This window comes from Calidris pugnax, unplaced genomic scaffold (genome assembly GCF_001431845.1).
Source record: "Calidris pugnax isolate Ruff unplaced genomic scaffold, ASM143184v1 scaffold31, whole genome shotgun sequence".
Classification (NCBI taxonomy): Eukaryota; Metazoa; Chordata; class Aves; order Charadriiformes; family Scolopacidae; genus Calidris; species Calidris pugnax.
Window position 1 is genome coordinate 8414312 of NW_015090786.1, and position 24514 is coordinate 8438825.

Below are 24514 nucleotides of genomic sequence, written 5' to 3' on the forward strand. Positions count from 1 at the left end.
AACTAACGTGCAGGAACCCAATTGACAGGCCAATCAATAAAACATATTCATGCATATTGTACCAATGGTGCTGCTGTAAATCTCCCCAAAATGCTCTCCAGCCTCAGACAGGACCTAAAGAAAACTCCTCTGGAAACAAGAGGCGATAAACATCTCAGAACTCATCCAATGCTTAGGTTACCTGCCTTTACTCACAAAAGTGCCACAAATGCCGTTTCCTTAGTGGTGGGTACTTGTCCCCTAAGAAATGATTCAGCAACTCATTCCAAAGATGCCATATCAAAGGGCCTTTCCCAAAAGCTTCGAGATGGCATTTTCAGAGGCTGTTATATTTAAAGCTCTGTATGATTAACAAAAAGACCCAAACCTAAACAAAAGAATAAAATCAACTCTACCAGAAGCAGCTTACCATGTAAAGAGAAAATTCTGATATTCTGACCAAGACAATATATAGAAGCCTTGAGAAGAAATCTCCCCTGGGACAGATTCTTTCTCACAGACTTGTTCTCAGTTCAGCAATCTTTAGTGGCTTCCTGGCTGAAACAAATTACCCTTCGCTTCCTCTGGGTCACTAGAAAAGCATCCTTACTTCTTTCCATTTCTTCTGAGGCAGATTAGCTCCCCTAAGAGCAGGGGTCTTTCAGTAGTCATTCCTGATGCAAGTTCTCTGCCTACTGCCTCACAAACACTTCAGCTGTCTCACCTTGGATCTTTCCATCCATCCCCCCTTCCTTAATACACCACGTTCAGTCACTCTAAGAGAAAGAGCAGTTTTCCCCACTCTATCTAAACTTGCCCTTGACTCCTTTCTCTGCAGAACCCAGGCCAAGGCACTTTGACTTTACGCCCAATCACACACTTTTGATGGGACGCAGCAGGCAGTGTACAGAAAATAAAATTAATTAACAAAACTGATAAATCATCCATCATGTACTCCAAGATGAACACTGCTGTTGCACCAGCCCTCAAGCCTTTAGCTGATCGGTCTTTCCCATATAAAAACTTACCTGGATTTAAAAATCCTACATAAACTTACCCAAGCAAATAATCCCAAAGGATATTAAGCTATTCATATAAATGCATATTTTCCAGACTAGGATATAGAGGTAGGAAGAAGAATAAAAACCACAACCCTACACTCAACTATTCAAGTTATCAAGTTCCCATCATCAATTAAAATTTCCTTTGGCATACAATGTCACTTGTCAAGCAGAATTCTTAGGAAGTTCATGCTGATGATACTCTGGCCATACTTAATTTAAGAGAGAACTCCTGAGAGCCCTACAGTGTTCTACAGTATTTTTCAAGCAACTGGAACTCCTAAGCAGGAGGGTCATCCTTGTCTTTTACTCAGAGAAACAATAAGTTTCTTTTCTTCACCTACATCTTCCTGAACAGCTCAGAAGCTGGCACTAGCCATATTCAGTATTAAAACAAACTGCTGGAAGTCCTACCAGTACAGCAGAATAACTGCTTAGAAAGAGAGAGGTGAAAAATCATAGATCTAGGGTTTCAACTTGCATTGGGAAGAACAGTAAATTGAAAAGCAAAGGAAGGTAAAGACCAGGATCAGGGAAGGCACTAGGAGGAGAAGCAAAAAGGACCTTTCAGGACTGGAGCAAAGGCAAGAAAAAAAAGCAAGTTCCCTTCCAAATTGTAAAGATAAAAGGAAATTAAGGAACCCTTTCCTTGACATCTCGTGGGCAAATGCATTTTGCAACTCCCAGGACTACCAAAACCTAATTCAGGTATTATTAACCCACTTAGAACAATACTACTCAGTGGACTGAACAGATCTTAAGCAGTAGAGCAGGCTGCTCACTGAGGTGCAGAATCCCATCCTTGGAGGTTTTCAAGATCAGACTGGATAAAGCTCTTCCCACCGTGAGTTTTCCTATGATCCTATGACTTCTCTATAGAGAGGAACGACTAATATGATGCAGGTTTTGTTGCCCATCCCCTGCCCCCTTCTATCAAAGGAAATTACACCCACAACAAAAAACTTGATTAATAGACAATTACAGATACAAAAATCAAGCCCGTCAAAGTTAGGAAATGCCAGAATTAAGGCCACCTGTGTAATCTGCATTCATATTAAATCAAACACTTGGGGCTCCCATAATGAACAGATACACATTTTAGAAGGATGAGGCTCAGAATGGATCCGTATGTATTCCATATCATCTGACAGCAAAGAAAAAATGCTTGCAAGCCTTCTTTGCAGCATCTGTAAAACTATTTGCTCAATCTGCCATCCATCTTCCGCTTTAGCTCTCACATGCATAAAATATTTGCCTTCAGTAGCAATATGACTAATTTATTTTTAAAAAAGATATTTTAATCAAAAAACCACAAGCATTTACAAGTATATGTTACATGGAAACTTTCTTCACCGTTATTTCTTTTAAAAGATCTATTTCACATTAGTATTTGCTGTCAACTCAGTAGTATAGTTTGCTTGCTTTGGCTTATTTTATTTTTAGATGGGGCAACTCAGGAGGCTGGAAACCTTTTCTAAGGGAAGTATTTTTTTTAACTTGGCCAACACAACCTTTTGAAAGAAATCTGTATCACTGAAGCAAAGGATTTCCATCTTTTCCTTCTTGGTAATATAAGTTTGGGGGGGGTTTTGTGATCAGAAGAAAAATCTCTGCTGATGCTATATTTATCCTTACTTAAACTGAAAACCAATGAGGATCAGTTCTATTCTATATCCAATGGGAAAAATACGTTGTTGGAAAAGTTGTAGACCTATTTTTATGTTTGCTCCCATTTCAACATTACTGACTTCACACGCTTACAAGTGACACAACGAATCAATTCTGTAGTTCAGTAGAAAAGTCTTCACATATGTAAATTGTACTGACGACCCTATGACTCCTGAACCAGTAAATGAAGATGCAATTTAACACAGGAACTTCTGTACTTCTCCATACAAGAAGGCTTTAAGTGCCTAAGAAGTTCCAGGAAAAAAGCACCCGATGAGAAGACTTTCAATGCCATATATTTCTTCTCTTCAAACCATATGAACGTTGAAAAATATAGGATGCCATCAAGCTAGTATCAAGACAATCAAACTATGTTACACACTACAATTCATGACATCTAAAGTAAGTCCAAATTCCACATGGGTCCAACAAGGACGAAATGAGACCAAACTTGCTTGCCCTTATCTTTTCAAGTATTTGATTAATTAATTTAGCATCTTAGATTTCAACATTTTTCAAGTTCCAGAGAAAGTTTTACTATTCCTTGGTGACATCAGTTAACAAATTCCATACCTGACTTCAGCTAATAATTTATACTAACATATCCATTCCAAAAGCCATTTGGGACTTTTAACAATGTAGCATTGCAACCTAAAAGTAATCTATTATTTAGTAATATTTAATGGAAATAACTGAAAGCCAATGACAAAAGTAAGACCTCACATTACTGAATTAATTTGCACTTGCAACAGGAGGGGAAGTTAATTACATGAAATTATGGACCAAATATTCAAACTTAGCTAAGAATACGCACACAAAACAGGAAGATGCTCATGTATACAAATGCAGCGTTCTATCAAGTATTTCAGCAATCTCATCCTTCTCCTGCACATAAAAACCACATAAATAGTCATCCTTTGACAAGTCCCACAGAAGGAATTAACAGTTTAAGAGGGCTCTACCCAGGGCCTGCTGAAAGATATCTACACACAGGGCCTTTTCTCTCTCGACATCAGCCTTCTGAAATTCTGTGAAAAGTAATTACCATTAAATCTCATCTCCAAGTATCATAGCTGACAAAATCCAAGATTAATCAGATAGAAGCAATTAACGTCTATGTGCTATTACCCAACTATCCACAGAAATAAATAGGATTTTCTGTCTGATGATACATAGACTAAGTAGATTCCCCTAAAAATATGGTTTTTTACAGTATTTTCCTACACAAAACAGAACAGGGCAACACATAAATCTTCCAATGCTGTTCCTTTAGAGATCAAGTGGGAACACAGAGGAGCACACTAGTGGATAGCATTATCTAGAAAATAATATATCAACAATTAATATATTTGGTTTTTAAAAACATCAGATTTTAGTTGTTCCTGGTGGAGAACTTCTATTGATTATGGCAGCATTTAACAAGCTGAGAGGCATTCTTTTAAGCAACATTTTCTTTAATAAACTATTTTAAAGAAATACTTATAAATCCATCTAAGTCAGGGGAAAATGTTACTATTCTGTGAACACTGGGCCCAATTCCTAGAAACATTTTCCTCTAGGGCAACTAACAGCGTAGCATGATAGACTCTCATAGCAATCTAGTCCTAACAGAGTATGCATGGTCAATGCAATACACATCTGCTTGAAAAGGGGTAGTTACGATCTAATCACATAAAGCTTGATAAACAACCCTACCCTTTCCAGTTTAATAAGTGTTCGGTAGGAAGATTCTGTCTGACCTCCACGTCCAAGATGCAGGAATTATTTCATACTGTATTCCACAGATGAGTTTTTTTTGTTTTGCCTTTTTTTTTTTAACTGGAATAGTTATGTTTCTTTTCCCATATTAAAAGGATTCTGCAATATACTTTTGAAGTCTCTTGACTGCTACACTTAGTATTACCTTCACACAGCCATAAAAAAATCCATTCGAGGAAAAAGTTAAGAGTGATTAAAATTCATCATATATAACGGGAACGATGCATTGACTGTTGCTCACCCAAAGAGTTCAAGCTGGAACTGGATAAAGGTTCATGTGGTACATTCAAGGTGATCAATGACAAAAATATAATGCACAAAATACTTCAAAGAAAATAACGTTTTCCTGTTGAACAAAGACAGACTTTTTTTTTTTCTCAATATGGTCAGTGTTACTGTAGCTCAATACAGTAGCTGAAGAATATGAAACTGCTGATTCCATACATATAATTCAAACTATTGTACACATACTTGAGCACATATGTTAAACTCCATAAAAGCCAAATCAGTTTTAATAAACCTTAAACTAAATAATGTTATATATGGAGTTAAATAACTAACCTATAAAAAACTAACTTATAAACACTAACCTATAAAAAAAATTTCATGTGCACTGGAAATTCTTAGTGCCACTTACTCAAATCAAGGAGGGGACAAATGCTCTAACAAGTAACTTCAGCATAGCTGTAAAAAAAGTTTGTAATAACAGAAGCCAAATTAAAAATAGGGCTTTTAGCCATACTCTACTGCACTATTTTCAATTACAACTTCCTCTGGTAAAAAACAGGTTAACAGTAAAAAGATAAACATTTACTTCTGAAGTTTACCAGTGACTGAAGTGAGAACTTCAGAATGGCATCTGGCTGGATTAACAAATCATAGCCAGTCCCCCTGTGAATATGTTTAATTAATTCACACACAAATAAGATTTCTTAACTATGTAAATCAATATATAAGTCACTACAACCTAAAAAGAAATATATATATATCAATTTTCACATTTTCAAAATTCAGTGAAGTTATTAATGGGTCTTCCTGTGTGCAACAGCATAACCCTGTTCAAATCCTACATTGGGTAAACAGTGAAAAATACAGCAAAGAGAAAATTCCATTTCCTTGGGAAATAAAAGTCCTTTAGTAAGTCACACTGCCTAGTTTTTCCATACAATCTTTATTAAATTTCAACAGCTTTTCTTTCTTTTTGAGCTTGGTATAATTTAACTTTTATTGAAAAGTAATTTTTTAAATGGTATGTTTATTTTTAGCTGGTGGAATTTATCAGCAGCTAAAAACTTCTAAGTAATTTCAGCCTTTTTTGGTCTGCAATACCATCATTTCACATAGGCCTTTCAGTTATGATTTCTATTCAACTTCAATTTTGCTTGCTCTTCTCCCAGCTTTTAAAATTTCATAGACAAAAAAATGACCAGAATTTATAACAACTGTGCAGTACTGGCAACAGAAGCACATAAGCTAAGCTGTAGCATAGGGCTGAAGCAGGTAAGTCAAACTAAACAAAGGAATGGCTATGAAGGGACAGGTCTGCAGCTCCAGAGGACAGCAAATATAAGAATTAAATGAGTATTTATCAATTAAAGCTTAACTTTCACAAGAAGATTAACTTTTAATTACTCAAGTATTTAAATGGTTTTTAAACAATTACTTTTAAATCTTCTTTGAGAGCTCAGCTTTGACAGTACAAGTTTGGGGATGACAGATCATGTACCTCAGCCTTCCTAATGACCCTTTTCTAATAGCTCAGAGAGAATTACTCAATTATTCTACTATTTTTTTAAATAGAATTCACTGTTGTAGAAAAACTGTTCATTGATTTGAAAAACTAAATTTCCTATGAGGCTGCAATTATCTTACGCTCTGTGGATAACACAAGCAGTCCACATTGTTAGCATGGTGTGGTTTTTATCCCGCCTCCATGGACAGGATGGGCCCAAAAAGCTGACAAAACCGGTGTGTTATGTTACTGGATTACTTACCAGTGAGTAGAGCTTTATTTGATCACCTCCTTTACCTACCCTCATTGGCCTTTGGGGGTCTCCCACAAGCGCTGCACATGACTCTGGAGCCCTTGAAATTTCAAATTGCAGGTCGGTAAGCTCATGCATTGGCGTATGTTTCAAGCATTGACTTGCCCCGTATTACATGAACATCAATACTGTACAGAGATCCCTCCTCCCTCAGTTACATTTTAACACTGTTAGTTTCACAAGGAGGTAAGTGAAGTTCTGTAAACATGAAAAGTTCCAAAATTAATAACTAACCTTCCCCCCTGGCCTCTATCCTTACTTTCTTTACAGGTTTTACCTCCTTGAAAGTAGAAAATTAGCACCCTGCTACAGACAACTTCTTATCTAAGAACACAGAAGAAAAAAGCCTAATTTGTCCCTGGTTTGCATTTGCACAGGCTACAGAGAATATAATTTTGCCAATTCTCTGGGCTTTATACGTTATTCATATCAACATATCCAACTACATACGGCAGTGGTCAGTCAGCTTACCAAAGCAAAGGGAACTGGCCAACCTGAAGTCCCACAGGCCCCAAATAAAGCATAGGCATTTAATTTAATGAGCTATACTTTGATATTCAACAGTAAACACAAATATTGTAATCGACATTCTCAAATGGCAACAAAGGCTCTAAATTCAAACTAAGAGTAAGGAGAACAGAGGGAATCCTAATAGTTTTGTAGTACAAGTAATATGGGCCAGGTCAATGCTAGATGCATGCACAGATGCACATGTTTACCTACCTGATATTTCAAATTTCACCAATTCCAGCTCCATAATGCAGTGCGCAGAGGAAACATTAAAAAGTGGGAAACAGTGACAGAGATCCCAAGCTAAAGAAAATGTTTCAGTAAATAATTATCTGTTTGTGTTTACATTTGTCATATTTCCAATTTAAAATGAGCAAAATATTTTTCATGGCACAAATAAGATACAAAGTGAGAGTTTGGTATTTAAATAGCAAGGCAGAACGTTTTTACAGCACTAAGTTATCATTATATCATCTAAACATTAGACTGGTCAGGAAGTGGCTTCTGATGCTACATTAGTCTCACTGTATATATATGGTATGAAATTTATTAGTAATCAACTGTAAGTTTAGGATGGCACAACAAAATTTTAAACAGGAACTAACCTTTTCATTTGATTGTCTTCTTTTCTTTAGTTGAATGAGATCTGTTTCCACCTTTTCAGCCAACTCCAGCTTCCTCTTGTTCCTCTTAAAAGCTGCTAAACTAAACCCTATAAAAATAATTCAAAAGCATTTAACTAAGTAAAATTTACTTAATTTAAACAACTATTGATAAGTTTACATTTTGGAGGTCTCATCCCTTACATATTTTTACTGATGCAGAAAGCATCAATAAAAAAGCCAACAACTAAGTATTTAAGCTTCAGTACAAGATGTTTACATCTTTTCCTAAGTGAAAAAAGTTCTATTGTTCAACAACAGTGATAGGTAAAGTATCTAGTAGAAACAAGTTGCTGAACACGTATAGAAGTTATGTTGGTCTAAATATCTCTCTGTTTTGCAAAGAAGCAGCACTGCATAGAAACAAACAGAATAAGTGGCTTGTGTTAAAATTACTGTTTTTGACTGCTGAGAAGTAAATAGATACCATGTGAGCTCATTCTGATATCCATAAAATTAGGTTACTGTTTTATGACCTTAATTGCATATCTGCATGTTTAGCCATATATTTAAAGCCACACAATAGTCTAGCAATATTTTTATGTTCCATCATCCAACACAATCTAAAGATCACCTAAGTATTGAAAAGACAAACGTATTTTCCACATCTAAGCCCACGTTCAGAAAGGAAATGCTCTCTAAAGCAGAGTAAAAAAAAAACAACAAAAGACACCAAAAATGAAGTTTCAGTTCATGAAAAAATTGCAGATATTGACATATTTAGTTTAAATTAGTTTTGACTCAATATTATCCACAGATTGTCTTAACATCCCCTTTAAAATGTAGGGAAAAGAGGAGGGAGTAAAAATGCCTTCTGTCACTTATTTAGTCAAGCAAAATCAAGCTATTAGGAGGGCAGAGGTATACACCGGTAAATCACAAATTCAATGGAAGCTAAAAATCACGGGTTTCCAATTGAATCTATAAGCCTTAAAAAGTGTCATTTAAAATGAAATTCTGAATATAGCTACATCACTATTATTCAGAAGACTGGAACAGCTTCAAGAACAGTCTATGAATAAAATCAATATTGCAGAGCCAACAGAACACAAAGCTTTCATTTACAATTCTTACAAAGTACAGACAGTGAGCATTTTACTTCTTTGAAATTTCCCCATGCAGGTGCCAAAATCACCTAGTGAACTCTCCTTTAAACCTGTTTTTAAGTACAGAAAACTGGACCTTAAAATACCACAGTTATTCAAGTATATAACCTAAAAGTAATGAGAAAGCTGGCATTTCTCTCCAAAAACCTAATGAATACCAGTTTCTTAAAATTGTAAACACATATTAATCTGCCATCACCAAGAAAGGAACTCTTTCTACCATACAGAGCTGATTAATGCAGCTAGTTTGGACAACACATTTCTATGTTTGAAAAGTGGTCCAAGAGGTAAAAACCAAACACTTGATAAGGGTGAGCAGGCAAAGAATCATTCTAGTTTAGTACTAATTGTGGATGAACAAACAAACCCAGACAGACCAAGAATTTGTTAAATAGAAGCATCCCAAAATAAACCAAGGCAGCAAATTGTTTCTAACAAAATTTTTAAACAGGAGAACTTGTAAGTTGCATAACTTTAATAAATATAGCAAATATCTATGGGCAGAGTCACAACAGGTAAGAACGGGGTCTGGCCTTGGTACTCATCACAAGGAGATATTACACAGGGATAAATATGCCTGATATCTGCTACTGCCATTGCCTCCCACCAATTCAGAAAAAAGCTGTGTACCTTGAGGGTGCAGGAGCCCATACAAGAAAACCTGAACACGAGAAGTTTGCCTTGTACTCCAGAATCTACTGCTAGTGGTGTCTTAAAACCTGCAATATTTGCACATTCACCAGTTCAAATACATGCACAAAGATCACAACAAATGCTAGAGGATACATGGGCTAGTTCCAAGCTGCCCTGCCAGCTACACAGAGTGCTGCTACATGGCTTCTCAGCATCATTGCTCCAGCTATACCTTGGTTCCTACTTCTCCTGCCATCTTTTCCACAACATAGGAAATTCTCCAAGCTCAAGAGAGTTGTTTCAGTCACTTAAGTCCTCAGTTTCTAGCTAAGCAATTAAACAATTTTCAGAGTTTACCTTGTGCTTTAAATTGGTTTTGTCTTTTCAAAACAAGAAGAAACGTGGAGATTTGCTTTGAAGGATCTAATTGTTAACAGTAACTTCCTTCCCACATTGTTAATTCAAAGTGGTATCAGTAAGGTAGGAAATACAGGGTAGAAAACAAGTCATTACTAACAAAGAAGTATACCTGCTACTAGGAATTAAGAAACACTATGTATGAAATTAGACTAGCAATGTACCACCTTGTCCATGTTTACAGAATGGATGACTATCCTAGAAAGCAATGATTTTGGCTAACAAAAAACTGCTTAGCTCCTAGGCTAAGCACAAATATTTTCAAATCCTGGGTATTCCAACTGCCTTTCAACTGTACACAGGGGTAAAGACTGGTTATGTGTTTTTCTCTCTATTGCTTCTTTTACTTTGCTTATCTCACACATGAGAGAAGTGGTGCAGTGCATCAAGGACCCTTCTGTTGGATGATCAGATATTCAGAACCCCAGGAGATGCTATGCTGTGCGTATTTTTTTGCATAACTTGGACCATGTCAGACAGACAGATGAAGAAAGTTTTCTAGTAACATACAATGATGTAGGTTGAAGGGATTTTAGGAGGTCATGTAGTCCAACCCCTAGGAAAAGCAAGTCCAATTCAAAAGGACTGCATAGAAACTTGTCAAATTTTGAATACCTCCAAGGATGGAGATTTCACAACTCCTCTGGGCCCCTGTTCCAATATTTGATTAACATCATTATTTTAAATTAGTCAAAACCTTACATATTCTTATGTCAGCCCTCTAAGATCCTATCCCTGTGCATCACACAAAACCATAACTAACATACCACTTAAATTCACAAAGACAAAACAGTCTAGGTTGTGTAGTACAATACACAAACTTTCCCAGCTTCCTCCATCGCTGTATCTATGACATATTATTTGTCAGCTCCTATTTGTGACAGATACTGTGATATTTGTCACACAGGAAAGTTCATGTTGTTACACTAGACAGACAGATTAGAAAGGTGCCAGTGATAGTGTATTAATTCAATAACTCCTAAGTTTTATTCAGTTTAGCATGAAATGTCATACCTATCCATACTGTGAGGGAAAGAAAGTCTATTCAGACTTCCCCTAGAGTGGAAAGTCTTGCACTCAGACTACGTTCAACTTCAGAATAGTTGTTAGGATTAACTTGCATCTGAAAATTGAAAATTTTGTTTTAGCAAGGCCCAATGAATTTCATTATTTAGGGAAAATAATCGTAATTGGTGATTATCAACTCCTCTCAGCAGGATAAACCAGCTAATACCTACAAAGTGACCAAACAATTGTGAAATAAAGGACCAGTAAAACAAAACCTAGCAATTCCCCTTTTTCCTTCTGACATAGATTTACGCCCAACTTCAAATCACCAGTTAAAAACAAAATGTCTTGAATTTTAAGTTTGATTTTTCTTTCCCAAAATAAGGGAATAAAGACAAATAGCAAGTGAAAGGCTGCCTGCCCTTAGTTCGTTCCTGCTTTTGCAGTGTTCAATCTATATAAAAGTACTATAAATGCCATTAAACTGGCTAGTGCTCTGGTTGCTTTGTCTTGCCCTACAAGTGACAAGAAACTCAAAAACACAAATGAGCTTCAAGCTAAACAAATGAAAGAGGAAATGAAAGTTTTCTGAAAACATCCTATAAGTTTGGTCCTTGTCAAAGAATATGTTATGGGGTTTTAAGTTCAATAAAACATTTTATGAACTAAAAAAAATTCCAGGATTCAAATGTGCTCGGTTAATGATGCACACGCAACATAAGAAAATAACCCACTGAAAAATTATTTTGAAAACAAGCACTACACACAAAAGGAAATTGCCTACACGCAGCTTAAGGTCATAATTCACATTAAATCTGAAACAAAAACTCAACTTTGTGGTGCAAAGATGCTAAGAAATTTCATTTGTCCTAAATGACAGTACAAAAACCACTCTCACCTTCTCCAACAAGACAGCACATTCCAAGCTTGAGAAGAGGAAAAGGACACAACACAGTGTTGAAGACAGGCGTGTTTTCCTAAAACAAATGCAATATAGCTACATCAGCCTGATGTTGCCTGGGCCAAGGAGAAAGGGAAGCAAGAGAGGTAGAGCTCATTGACTGGGGAGGGGAGGAAGCTAGAAAAAGAGGTAAAGGAGTAGATGGAATTTTAGCTTGAAAAAATCTTGGATCACAGCCCAGAGATAGTGTTGGAATCTATGGAAAGATATTTAGTACAACAACCCTTGATTTTGCTCAAGAATTTAAAAGTTTACATAAAAATCAAATATGTGCTTTCAGATAAAAGTCCCTGACAATTACTACCCTACACACTAATAGCCTGCATGCTCAAAGTCATTCTTAGAAGAACTGCATCTCAGAAGCCACAGAGTACAACCAGCCGTTCTGTTTTGCTTTCTCATTTATGTACATACTGTCATAAATAAAACTACTTCAGAGCTACTGGGAGAGGAAGAAAAAAAGAACAAAAAACCCCACAGCTTTACAAAATGATTGTCTGTTAGTGTTTAAGTGCCATGCTCAGGCCTCATTCAGATTAAAGACATGTAACGACTAACAACAGAAGTGTATCAGACTAGAGTATTATTAAAAGCTGAGCGCTTCAGTCTTAGTCATTCATCACATGTCCTTGCCATGCAGCATGGTCTGCCTCTTTAAGAACAAATAATCTTCAAGAACCTGAAAACATCTTCCCAGACCTCCACATTCTCCCTTCAACCCTGCATGGTACCAACAGAAGCTACTCACAGGGTACTACGTACCCTGTACTTAAATGCACTGCACTTTGGGTCTAACCACGCTAGACGGTGGAAGCACTGGGTGGGGTACTTGGTCACAGCAGAGTTGTAGAATTTGAGACAAGTGTAGGGGTCTGCAGTGAAAAAGGGTGAGTGGCTGAGCACAGAACAGGCAGAAGTAGCTCCTGCTCAACAGCACCTGCCTGCATGAGAAGTTGGTATTATTGGACGCAGTGTCAAAATGAGTGCTTGATAATATCCTGTATTATCAATAAATGCAGAATAAAAATCTCACAGGCACATCTTGCTCAAAGTTAAGACTGTTACAGATTTTCCCATTTTCAAAATATTCCAGTGTTACTGGGCACCCTGCTGAGAAAGGACCACAAGACCTTCATTCCTTAGCACAAGATCCATCTCTGACACTATCACGGCTAGGCAATAAATACAGCTTTTAAACAGGCTTTTTACATTGCTATCACACTTAACAGGAAGAAATGAGAAATTAGTTTTCAGCAAGCAGGTCAGTGGAAGAAAAAGAAACAGAGCACTCGTCTCTAAGTCACTTCAGAGATGTCACCTGCATGCCACTTGTTTGCCAAAAAACTTCATTTCATGTCATTTAATCTCTTGTACTAATCCTGTTGGCACCCTGATCATTCTCATAACTCCTTTTACCTTTATACTATGCACAAGTAAAAATTTAACCAAAATTCTTTACTGTTCTATTTTATAATGATAGAGCAACTCAGCGAATGAAAGACAGCTGTATTCCCTGTTCTACACAGCTCTTCTTTGTCACCTTTCACAGCCCATTAAAAATGATCCAGAGAACAGAGGTAAGAGAAGAGTAATTAGAGAGAAATTTAGAATTGTCATATTCATGGACTCCTTGAAACTACTGAACTGTACATACAGAACAAAATGCAAGACTTTCTTTTTTTCTTCTTTTAATAATGGTAAAATTCATACATATCTACTCATTAATTCTAGGTCTGTGCATTTTAAGTAACCCTGTAACTGACAGGCTGTTTACTATAGTACACTAACACTCCTTGTCCAAAGCTAATGCAAAAACTTTTTAGTAAAAAGCCCGTGTTTCCTAAAATTCCTATGCTTCTACAAGCCACATTATTCCCTTCCATATTTTCAGGCTAAGTAAAAAAAATATTTAAGCAAAGAATTAAGTTTTCAAATAGAAGTTGGTGGAGTAGCAAGCTGGGAACACAAATACAAACAAACTCCAATGTTTCTATTACAGTCATAAACAATTATTATACAAGAAAACATTATGCAATGACTGTTCAGCAATCAGTTTTTTAAATGCAAACTGTAAATTGAAAATACTAAGAAAAGCCAAAGAATATTTTTAAATCTTTGGAGTAGAGACTGAGCTCTGACCAATCATATAGCACCCCCTGGCAGACATTTCTTATAGTCAACTGAAAGAACCAGAATGGAGAACTTTCCACAATTTATCTTTTTATTCCGTATTAAAAGAGAATGCAACTATTGGAGGGAAGCGAATTAAAAAGGAATATACTAGCAAATTAGTTAACCCACAGGAATTAAAATGATCCAGTGAAGAATTCTGTTGAGCAGTTGCTAAAATAAATGGCACAAATGAAAACAGACAGATGAAAATAAATTTCATTTTAACAAAGCTATTCTAAATGACAAATTAACACCACTTATGCTTGTGTCGGGACCCAAGACTACTAGTGCTACTTCTCACGTTGCCATACTTTGACAGACATCAACATAAACGGGGGAAAAAAAACACACTTAGCATCAAAAAAACATAAAAAATAACCTATCTTTCTCAGAGCACTACTATATAGATCTGTTCTTTATAACAATAACTCAGGGCAAACTGTTGCTTGAGATACCATTTCTTACTACTCCCTGGAAGAAATCTCTTTTTTCCATCAAGCAGCCTTTCCTGCTCCCTGGAAGATTTTCATTCAAAGCATCTTCTCCTTCAACTCAACTTTTTTTTCTGAACTAATTTATAGCCATTCTATTGGCTACATTTAACTGTTCAAAGTTCAAAACTGCAAGTGAATCTACAATATTATGTTCAATTCCAGGGAGGACTTACATCATGTCTGGCCTTTTTTTTTTTTTTTTCCTTTTTTTTATTGCCAGTGAAAACATGCACTTAAGAGAGCTCATTTACTCTGCAATAGTATGGGATAGAGGTAGCAACTTTAACTGTTAAAAGAGAAACATCTTCAATCTGAGAGATACCTCTCGGTTTCCTAAAACCAGGTGTGTATTCAGACTAACCAAGCTTCTTCATCAAATTCCCAAAACCCTTGAGTTTCTCTCCAAATCTCTTTCATTCTAACCTTAAAAATAATGGAACAAAACATTATTATCAAATTATCTAAGCCACTGCCCTGAGCTACTGACTCAACCTTGCAGCACAGTTCCAGTAATATGGCAAATGTTTTTCTTAATGCAATAATAGTGAAGTGGAGGAGAGATCTGGGAGTGGGGTGAGGTTTAGGGGTTTGGACAAGAAGTAGGTTTGGTAGGCAATATTGGTGGACAGGGAGACACAGGGTGTCAGTAGAAGTATGGCAATCTGCTTGACGCTTACCTAGAAAAGGCTCTCTCTCATTACAGAATCCAATCAGCCATAAGATAAAAGGTAATTTCCTTGCATACACAAAATTGGTTTAAAAATGCAAAACAAAGTACGAGTAAATAGAGAGCCTGTTTCAAGTGGAATGCCAAACCAACCTATAGTAGCACTTAATCTGTTCAATAAAATGTGATTTTACTGACTACACTAAGTTATTCAAGGTAATAAAAGGATTTGACTAAAGAAGAATTCTGAGTAGTGACCTGACAATAAAACAGCAGATTTTATTCAGCAAGTCTCAAAATAATGAAGAGGTAGCTCTTCACACAACCCGTAGTTGTGAAGGTTTTTGCAGATGCTAGAAATTAATATGGGCTCAATAGGAAACACCAATTTCATGGCAGAAAATGCCACCGGTCACCTCCATGTATGCAGAAACCGGTCATGACTCGGGAACACAGCCTGGCATAGCAAATGGTGGTAGGGAAAGGCAAGAATATATCTGTTCTGTTCTTATATTCTTCCTTAAACATCATTTGTGGCTACTCTTGGATTCCAGTTATCAAGCTTTGTGGATCCACTGCAGCTGCTTTTATTCTTATGTAATATAATGTACTGAAGTACTTCTGGTCCCTTCCACACTGTTAGAGGTACAAACTTGCTGCATGAGTAGTTACCTTCCTTCTCTTTCCCTTTGAAGACTTAAAATTGTAAGCAATTGTGAGATGCTGTCTTATACCACATTATCTTTGCCAAATCAACTACTTTGCATCTACTTTAAGCTGGTCTGAGAAATTCAGACAAAAGTGGTTCTTTTCTTACTAGTGCAGGCACAGATATTGACAGTTGAAGATGTACCTCAGGTTTCTGTTGTCTATGTAAAGTATAATTTTAACATTCCGAAGAGGTTCCATGGTACACTAAATTAGCATTTCTAAGCTGTAATTACACTCTTAACACTTTGATCACACTTTCAAAGCAGTCTCCCTAGCACAGGGTAGCAAAACTCCAGCAGAAGCTAGTATGGGCTCTAGTATTGGCAGGAATCAAGCTCTAGTATGAACAGGAATTAATAAATTCAGGTTTCTTGCAGACTTCAGGCAATACAGGCAGATCATGTTTCAGGGTTTTTTTTAAAAAACACCCACTCACTACACTGGAAAGCCACCAGATTTCTACAAACAGTAGAAATCCCATTTCCTCGCACACTTGGCAAACCAAAGAAGACAAAGCAGGTGAGCCGTGACATAACCTTGATGTAGTTTAACAAGTAACATGGTTTAAAACATCATTTCGTTTGGTACTTAGATACTTTGATAGTTCTGAGAGAATTACGGAGTGTGACCACAAAGCTGATCGTGCAACTTTCTTTGTAACTGATCATACAGTGAGCTCCATCTGTGCACAACCAACCACACAACCCCACAGCCTTAGAGCACGTATAACATTACTCTTCCCATCTCAGGTCCAGGAAAAGGGAGACAGAATAATGCAACTACAAGAATATATTTTCCATGTGCAAGCACAGAGAAGCCAAAACATACGCACCCAGTTCTCCTACTAATACTTACTGCAAGTACATGTCTAAGATTTGGATGAGGGGGTTTTGAAGGGTTGGGTTTGGCTTTTAGCGATTAAGTTACTAAACGAATTTTCCTCGTGTTTGGAAATTATTTCAGTTCTTCGTTTTACAGAGCTATTCAATGGTCATGTCATTTCAAGTTAATTTACCCCCAATTCTCCATCCAAACTCTACCAAAGCAATTGTAGCAACCATAATCAGAAAGTCTCCCCCTTTTTTTTTTTTTTTTCCCCGAAGTTTGCTTCATATGAGATCTTTTGTGGTTGCTTAGAAACAACATTCTCTTCAATTGTTTCTGAAGCACATCTAACTGTCCCTCCCCTGGTGACACTGGAAAACAGAATTTTGGCTTACTTGTATGTTACCTGTGAGACAGTTTCCAATTTCTTTTCAGCTATAACAATCCCATGTTGTCACACATTGTGTTAATTGTTACTTTCTAGCTTCACTGACAAGAAGTCTACATGTTACAAGACTAGCTTTGCTAAGAACTGGTATGGAAATCAGCATAACACTTTCTGGAAATGGTTTTTCATATTTTTGTTTGCTCTTTCTTGCTGTTGTGTTGTTTTTTTAAAAGAAAAAAATTACATTCACTGCCATCAATGATTAACTGCAAAATTAAGTGTACTCAAATCATAGGAAAACTGACAAATTTTAAGTTGTTCAAACAATCTTTTCTCAGATGCCTCTTAAAAGGCTAATAATGCAGTCTTAATGTAAGCTAGTATTGTTTTCCTAAATATCCATTTTAGGCATTTAAATAGCAGATACTGCCATCTCATCTTTTATGAAAAGAAAACTGAAGCACAAGACTATAAGAGTCAAATACCTTCTTCTTGTAAATCCAGTTAGACATAAACTATCATCTATGCTAGGGTCAAGCAACAGAATTAGAGAACACCTGTGAAAAAAATCAGTTTCAAGTAATTTTCTCATTATTACAAAGAATATCTGATTGAAACTCAGTGTCTGCCTCTAAATTTTTCATCATATCCTTTAATTACCCTAATTGGAAATCATTCTTCCACCAAACATTCATGTAGGCTTAACAGTCTACGGTCTGCTTCACAGCATCACTTCACTCCTGCAGCAGGTCCATCCTGTGCAATGGCTCAAGTATATAATCATATATGTGTGTGTGTTTCAGTATGTATAAACCTGGGCGAAAGCGGGGGGCGTGGGGAGCAGAAGTGGGTTGACAACTTTAATACCAATATTTTTTTCCATTGACACTGCAACACTAAATGGCATTTCTGCATTGACTTTGCAATAGGATTAATTTCCCAGTCCTGGTTGTTTTAACTGTTTGAACACAAATTGTTTTGCTAAATAGAAGCATTCTGAGTGTACTGAGGAGACAAAAAGAAGTCACTGGTGTTTTGGAGCAGGTTTGGGAAAATATATTGGCTGTGATTATTCTTCTGATGTTTCTCCAACATAAATTCATATTCTGGGTTAGGTAAACCAAACTAGCAGTGGTCATCCCTTTTTTTTTTTTAAGGCATAACATGCATATTTTCTCTGACCAGGGTACATCTCAGCTAGGAAAATATCATCTGACAACTAATGTTACAATCTAATCATCTTTGTCAGAACAGAAACACCCTGGTACTAGAAACAATGAAAGACCCTGTGCATTCAAAGAGAATTAGTCAAGAATCCTTCCTTCTGGAGTATCTCCTGCACATAACTAGCAACTACTTTACTGAAACAAAACAAGCCCAAAAGCCACAAAAAAACCCCTCTTTTTACTCTTTCTAGAGTCACAGAAATAAAGGTGCTCTGCAACTGATTCCAAAAGTTGTCCCACAAGTTTTGGACAGCAGATGGATAGGGCAAAAGTTTCAGTCACATGGAACTCCAAAACAAAACTTTCTGTTCATAATGAAATGTATCATGAGTATGGATGAAAATTGGCGTGACTAAGTAATATGCTGCCACTGTTTTGGGGGTTACATTTAAGCACTGAACTGCAATTTCTTAATGTTTATCTACATTCAGTACTAGACCAAATAAAAGCCTTAATGGGAGCCCTGGGTTTTCAGTCTCTGGTTTAGGGTCTACTTATACGCAGCAACATTCTGTAATCATCTGTGTTCTTCTTCATTAGGTAAAGATCTCTGATTTCTTTCCTGCATAACTTCAACAGGAAGTGTAGGGCATGCTCTCGCCTACAGCAAACCACAGACAGTAATGGCACTTTCCAAAAGGGAGGAGGACTGAAGAAGAGAAACATGGGGAACCACATCCTTGTTTCCATGGGTAAGTGTGCTAATTTTAATTCTAATTTATAGACAGTGTATGAATATAGCATAATCATTTTATTTTAAGAAAAAAAGGTTTTTTAAGAGACCTGACTACTACTAATAAACAGTATAATCCAAGTCCATTTTCTGGGTTGGATTATTCCACCATATTAGATGAAGCAAAGCCTACCTAGGTTAAAAAAACAGGCAAATTAATTTGACGGCCTGTTTAGACCAGAGCAATTCTGGACAAAGACTCGGAGATGGGTGTAGAATCTGAGAGTCAAACTGGCACCAGCCAAATTTAGATACACGGCTAGTTGGTGCTTTTAGGATCCGAGATGGATCACAACAGGAGACCTGCAGGACCGAGCTGTTGAAAAGTCTCAGTGAGATGTCCTTCATTGGATTTAACTCTAGAATCACAAAATTACTTGAATTAGATGTTTATAAAATGCAGCTGAAGTAATAGTTTATATTTTTTTCTATTTACTTAATAGAAAATGAGTAAGCTTGAACCATCCTTGTATACCATAATACCATAAGCTAGTTGAATGTTTAAAATTACTCTGTCCTGTTCTTCCTACTGACACCACCAGTTTACTCACTTGTAGCCATGATACCTGGAGGACATGCTGGTATCCCGTGATCAACTGCCCATCTGTAAGCTCCTTCACCAACTAAAAAGCTAGGAGACACAGAAGAGGGAGTTTAAACAAAACCATATAACAAATCCCCCTTTTCTTGCAATTATTTTTTTCTATTTGGTTTGGTCATGTTCAAATGGTAAGCTGTCTACATTTCACAGAAACGTCAGCTATAATTAAATTCCGCAACCTTATGTAGTTTCATTAAAAGACTATGCAGTTCTGACATTAAGTTTAGTGTCGGATAAAAATATGTGCTATTAAATTTGAAATTAATTACCAAATAGCACCAGCTTTTCATTGCAGATAAACCAGAACAAAGCCATCTAACGTGTTGCTCTCTATAATAACTTAGTTAGATCCTGAAGACAACATGGGATGAATGAGGTGAGAATGGTAAGGTATTTCCAGTAAAGTCAGCCAGTGCCACAAAAATATCAAGTCGTCCTTTGAAAGTACAACATAAAATAAGCCTTATTTAGGAGTATAAAGGTCTGTTTTGTGGAGTTTTATCAAGAGTTTGCAAGTGAGTCAAGTCTACTGAATTTTTAATATATTTGCCAAAAAAAACTCAACAATTTGAGAAGTGTTTTCTAGTCAGTACTGAACACTTCACAGTATAGAGACAGTATGCAGTGCTGTGACAATGAATGACAGCATAATGTTATATACAGACATGTAACTTGGGGGGTTGGGGGGAGGAGCGGAGGGGCAGAAATCAAAGAAAATCTCCATGATCTATACTGTTTCCTCTTACTAAATCTGATTCCCTGAAAAGGGGAATATGGTAGTTGGGAAGCATACATTTTCAGAAAGCTGCTGCACAAGAGTACCAACAACAGCAACACAATAAAGGACAACTATTTCCAATCTTAACTTCATATTCCATATTGAAATAAGAATAAAACAATTGCCTAATGGACTCAAGAAGTAAAGACTGAGAATTTACAGAAACTTCAAGAAGTTTTACAGAAATACCAGAATTATGAACATGAAGCTAAAGAAGTTATTTCAGCTCCAAAGAAGTCCTTGGGACCACACAGTACTACAATTTCTAAGAATGTTATTAATATAGCAAATTTGATGGCATTAATGCTGCTGGAAGTTTTCTTGACAGTGCTATAGCTGACATGTGCAGCTTTAAGCAAGTAGTATTTTCAGTTGGTACTTTCTATCTTCTCTATGACAACCAATACAAGAGGTGTATCCAGTCTTTCTTTGCAACAACCTCAAAAAAAAAAAAGTTTATCTAGATAAGAATTTGAATTGTTAAATATACATTTCTTACCATCATTAGTGCAGCTCCAGATAAATATTGTTCATGTTGCAAGATACTGTAGAATAAGTTACTGGGTACTTTGGGAGAACTCAAGCATTTCCTATTAGGTAAGCTAGTACTCAAGAAACAACCTGTACTTTCGTAACGTAAGAAGCACAGACAGTAGCCAAACCTAATTAAATAGTATTCTCTGTGGACTAAAAGAAGGTGGTTTTGGTCTTGAAAAGTTTTCTATCAACAACACGTTCTCAGGAAATGAATTAACACTTCCTGTTCAATAAAACAATTTACGCAGAAAGGAAGAGTAGGTGGAGAAAGCAGCAAGCTCAAATATTAGTTTTATATATGATAACTTGAATAACACAGATCAGTCAGAAACACTGCATTTTACGAGCAATCTCACAATTGCTTTTTTAATACTTAAAAACAGAGTAATAGTGACTATTATTTATGAAGAGTGCAAAAAAAAAAAAAAAAAAAAAAAAAAAGCACCCAAGGTGGTCTCAAAACTTAAGTAACATGACTTTTACTTTGTTCACACTTGTGCTCTTAACTCCCAGTTTCCTCTTCCTCCTGTAAGATGGGCATAAATTATTTTCCAGTTCTGGTCCTAAAGAATGGTTATTAGTTGAAGCAGACATCTCCTGCTGACATGTAATTGAAGCCTCATAACATCAGAGATCATTTACTTTTCTAAAAAACTTTTCAGTTTGGATGTCTTGAAAGGACCACATAATCACAGAAGAGTTAAAATGAACAGTTTACAAAAAAAAAAAAAAAAAAAAAAACAGTGCTTTGTTGTCTGTACTACCTATCCCCTATAAATTGATACAGAATTAGTTGGTAAGAGACTCCTACAGAACATACAGCCTGAGCTCAGTTCCGCAGGTAGTCAAACCTTTATAATCTAAGCAAGACTAGACAGTGTTCACACCATCCCAAAAAGCCAGTTTTGTGATCCGGTTCAGTGCAGAGCCACACACACAACTGTACCAGCCACAGGTGACAGGGTGGCAAGAGGGTGGGAACCAGCAGCCTGGCACTAGGGAACTGCTTTAGTTGCCATGAGAATCATCTGTGTAGAAAAGCTGCAGCAGGCAAGAAGGAACAGGGCAGTACTTTAAGCTGACATAAAACCAAAACTACCTCTAAACAGCTACCACTAAGTTTGATTTATTGGGAGAGAGGAAAAATAGGGAATAAAGCCAGTGGGCTACAGAAAGCAGCCAAAACCCCACCAAGTCTCAAAAGCCTTTAAGGCTAATTCAAAATACAATTTTCCAAAGGGGGAAAAAAACCCCCAAAACAAAGGATGAATGAGTTTGTGCTCTGCTACTCTGAAACTTGCTTCCGCACAAACAAGATAAAAAGATCTTTCTTGCAAATATATCAAACAAAGAGTACTCTGTAATTGTCACAGGCTCAGAACACACAGAAGATGAAAACATCCTCCCAGCAAGGAGCAGCTGCTTGGATATGCTTTCTAGTTCCAGGCAAACTAGACCATATTAATGAAAATGCAAGTATAGGTCTCCAAAAATGGTATTTTTAGGCAATTTTCTCCAAGAATATGGTTATCCTGGTGTTATTTGCTCCAAACAGGACCATTTAATATGGGCTGTAGGAAGACAGGCCACACCAAGGTAAACAGAAGTGGCAGAAGAAGGTTGGGTTAATTCAAGATAATCAAGGCAATCCTGAATGTAACAAACTCACTTTGTAACATTTATTATTAAATTCAGCAATTGCTCTTGACATCGCTGTTTCAAAGAAGAAATTGTTCTGAAGAAATACAGAGTAGAGATAAAGGTGGTGCAAATCTTCATTCTAGGCACTCTCTTGATTACACGCTGTCCTACAAGTTACACAATGTACACATCCTGCCTAAAGTACTGTGAAACTGTGAAGCAATTACAAATCCCTGCATACCCAAAGGGGAAAAAAACCCCACCCTACAAAGGGATTCTTTCCCATATGGGTTACTATTAATACTGAAAAAGGGATACAGACACGAAATTAGATATCAGTAGTACTAAGCAGTTCCAAAAGAAGAGATGTTTAGGTGTATTTGTACCATCTTGCAATTCTTACATATCTACACTTAATAGTAAATAGACGTAAATCAGCCTTTTCCCTTAGGAAGGTAGAGGTTTTAGCATAAGAAACAGAAAATCTTCAAACTTATTACTACAAAAATTCTAACTGATTATTCTGTGACCAAAGACCACTTCCAAAGATCCATCCAATACATAACTGCACAATTACAGTACTGCTTTCTTTTGTAAAGTTATATAATGATCAGGAATATCTTATATGATAGTATGTAATGTTTACAAGTTCATTATTTTCTGTTCCTGCATACATAGGCAGAGAAAATCCTGAGAACATCAAGCTGAATGAAGTAGGACAGGGACCTATACATAAAATACATAAGAACCTTAGAAGTTTCAAGAAATGCATTCATGCATTCAGGGATTTTCTACTTTAAACTTTTTAAATTTTAATTTGTATAGTGGGATTCTGTGTTTTAAACAAGATGACAGGGTATTGATCCAGAGTGACACATTCCACAGAGCTATTTACAAACTGGACACATCAGTTAGGACAGTTGATCACTCCTTCCCAATAACCTTATCATCCCAGAATTAATTTCTGCTCATTAGAACTTCTTCTACTGAAAATCGGAAATGTACCACTTTGAATTGGTTTTGAATTGTCACTATAAAAATGGGTGCTGAACAGGGGTAAGCAGGCCAAACTGTCTCCATGAGTTCTGTTATAGACAAGAATCTCCATAATGTCACTTTTACTAATCTCACAGCTCCCGAATTTTTCTTGTGTGGTCATGTGCCAAACATTCTGGCCAGAAAACATTAAGCTATCTTAAATCACGCTATAGAAAAGCCTCTACTACTAGGTTTCTTTAACAAGACAGGTTCTTAGTCTTAGCATCTGGAAGATTCCCCAATACACTATTTGCCCATGAGAAACAAGATGAAACTTGCATATCTTACAAATAGAAATCAGTTACTAAAATCCTGACACTCAGTAGGAATGCCAAAAATACAGCTGATCTCTTGTTATTTGACTATATATATTCCCAGCTCGTGCAGGAATATATTTCAGTCCCAAAACAACGTGTCATGCCAAACCCTGCCAGAAAGGCAAGGCATGAAATTGTCACTAGTCATCACCTATAATGAACACGAGCTCTATCATTCTGAACTTGGGATACCCTCTATATACAGGAGAATCTACCAAAGCAAGTCTAAAGCACAACCCATCATACACTACTACTATAGACTGTTCCCAGGGTAACTCATTTGCTCTAATAAAAAAGAGCAAAATCCAGAATGGTGAAAAAGAAATTAAAATATGTATTAGATAACTCAAGTCTATAATATTTGCACAATAAACTCTACCTGTTGGCTCCGAAGACAATTCACCTCTCACCTTGAGAGTTTGAGCTCACTTCTCTTTAAAAGCATCTGTTAGCCAAGACCTTGCACAGTGTTTGAAAGATTTAGTTTTGTCCTTTGAGAGCAAGAGGATATAGTTTCCTTACCATCCAGTTATTTTTAAAATAATAGCAGCATAAACTAGGTCATGAAGTTACAGCAA

At 36.5% G+C, this 24514-nt stretch overlaps 1 protein-coding gene across 4 annotated transcripts in view; it reads right to left on the reverse strand.

Annotated features, from left to right (window-relative positions):
- Positions 1 to 24514, reverse strand: part of TASP1 (taspase 1) — an 88666-nt gene that overhangs the window by 46383 nt on the left and 17769 nt on the right. For 3 of the 4 annotated variants that reach the window (XM_014966488.1, XM_014966485.1, XM_014966486.1), the window contains exons 7-8: positions 19576 to 19655; positions 7627 to 7733 (exon numbers count right to left, since the gene is read on the reverse strand). In XM_014966488.1, coding sequence (XP_014821974.1) covers positions 7627 to 7733; positions 19576 to 19655 — 187 coding nt within the window. The remainder of the gene's footprint in view (positions 1 to 7626; positions 7734 to 19575; positions 19656 to 24514) is intronic. The other variant, XM_014966487.1, reaches the window with a different exon arrangement.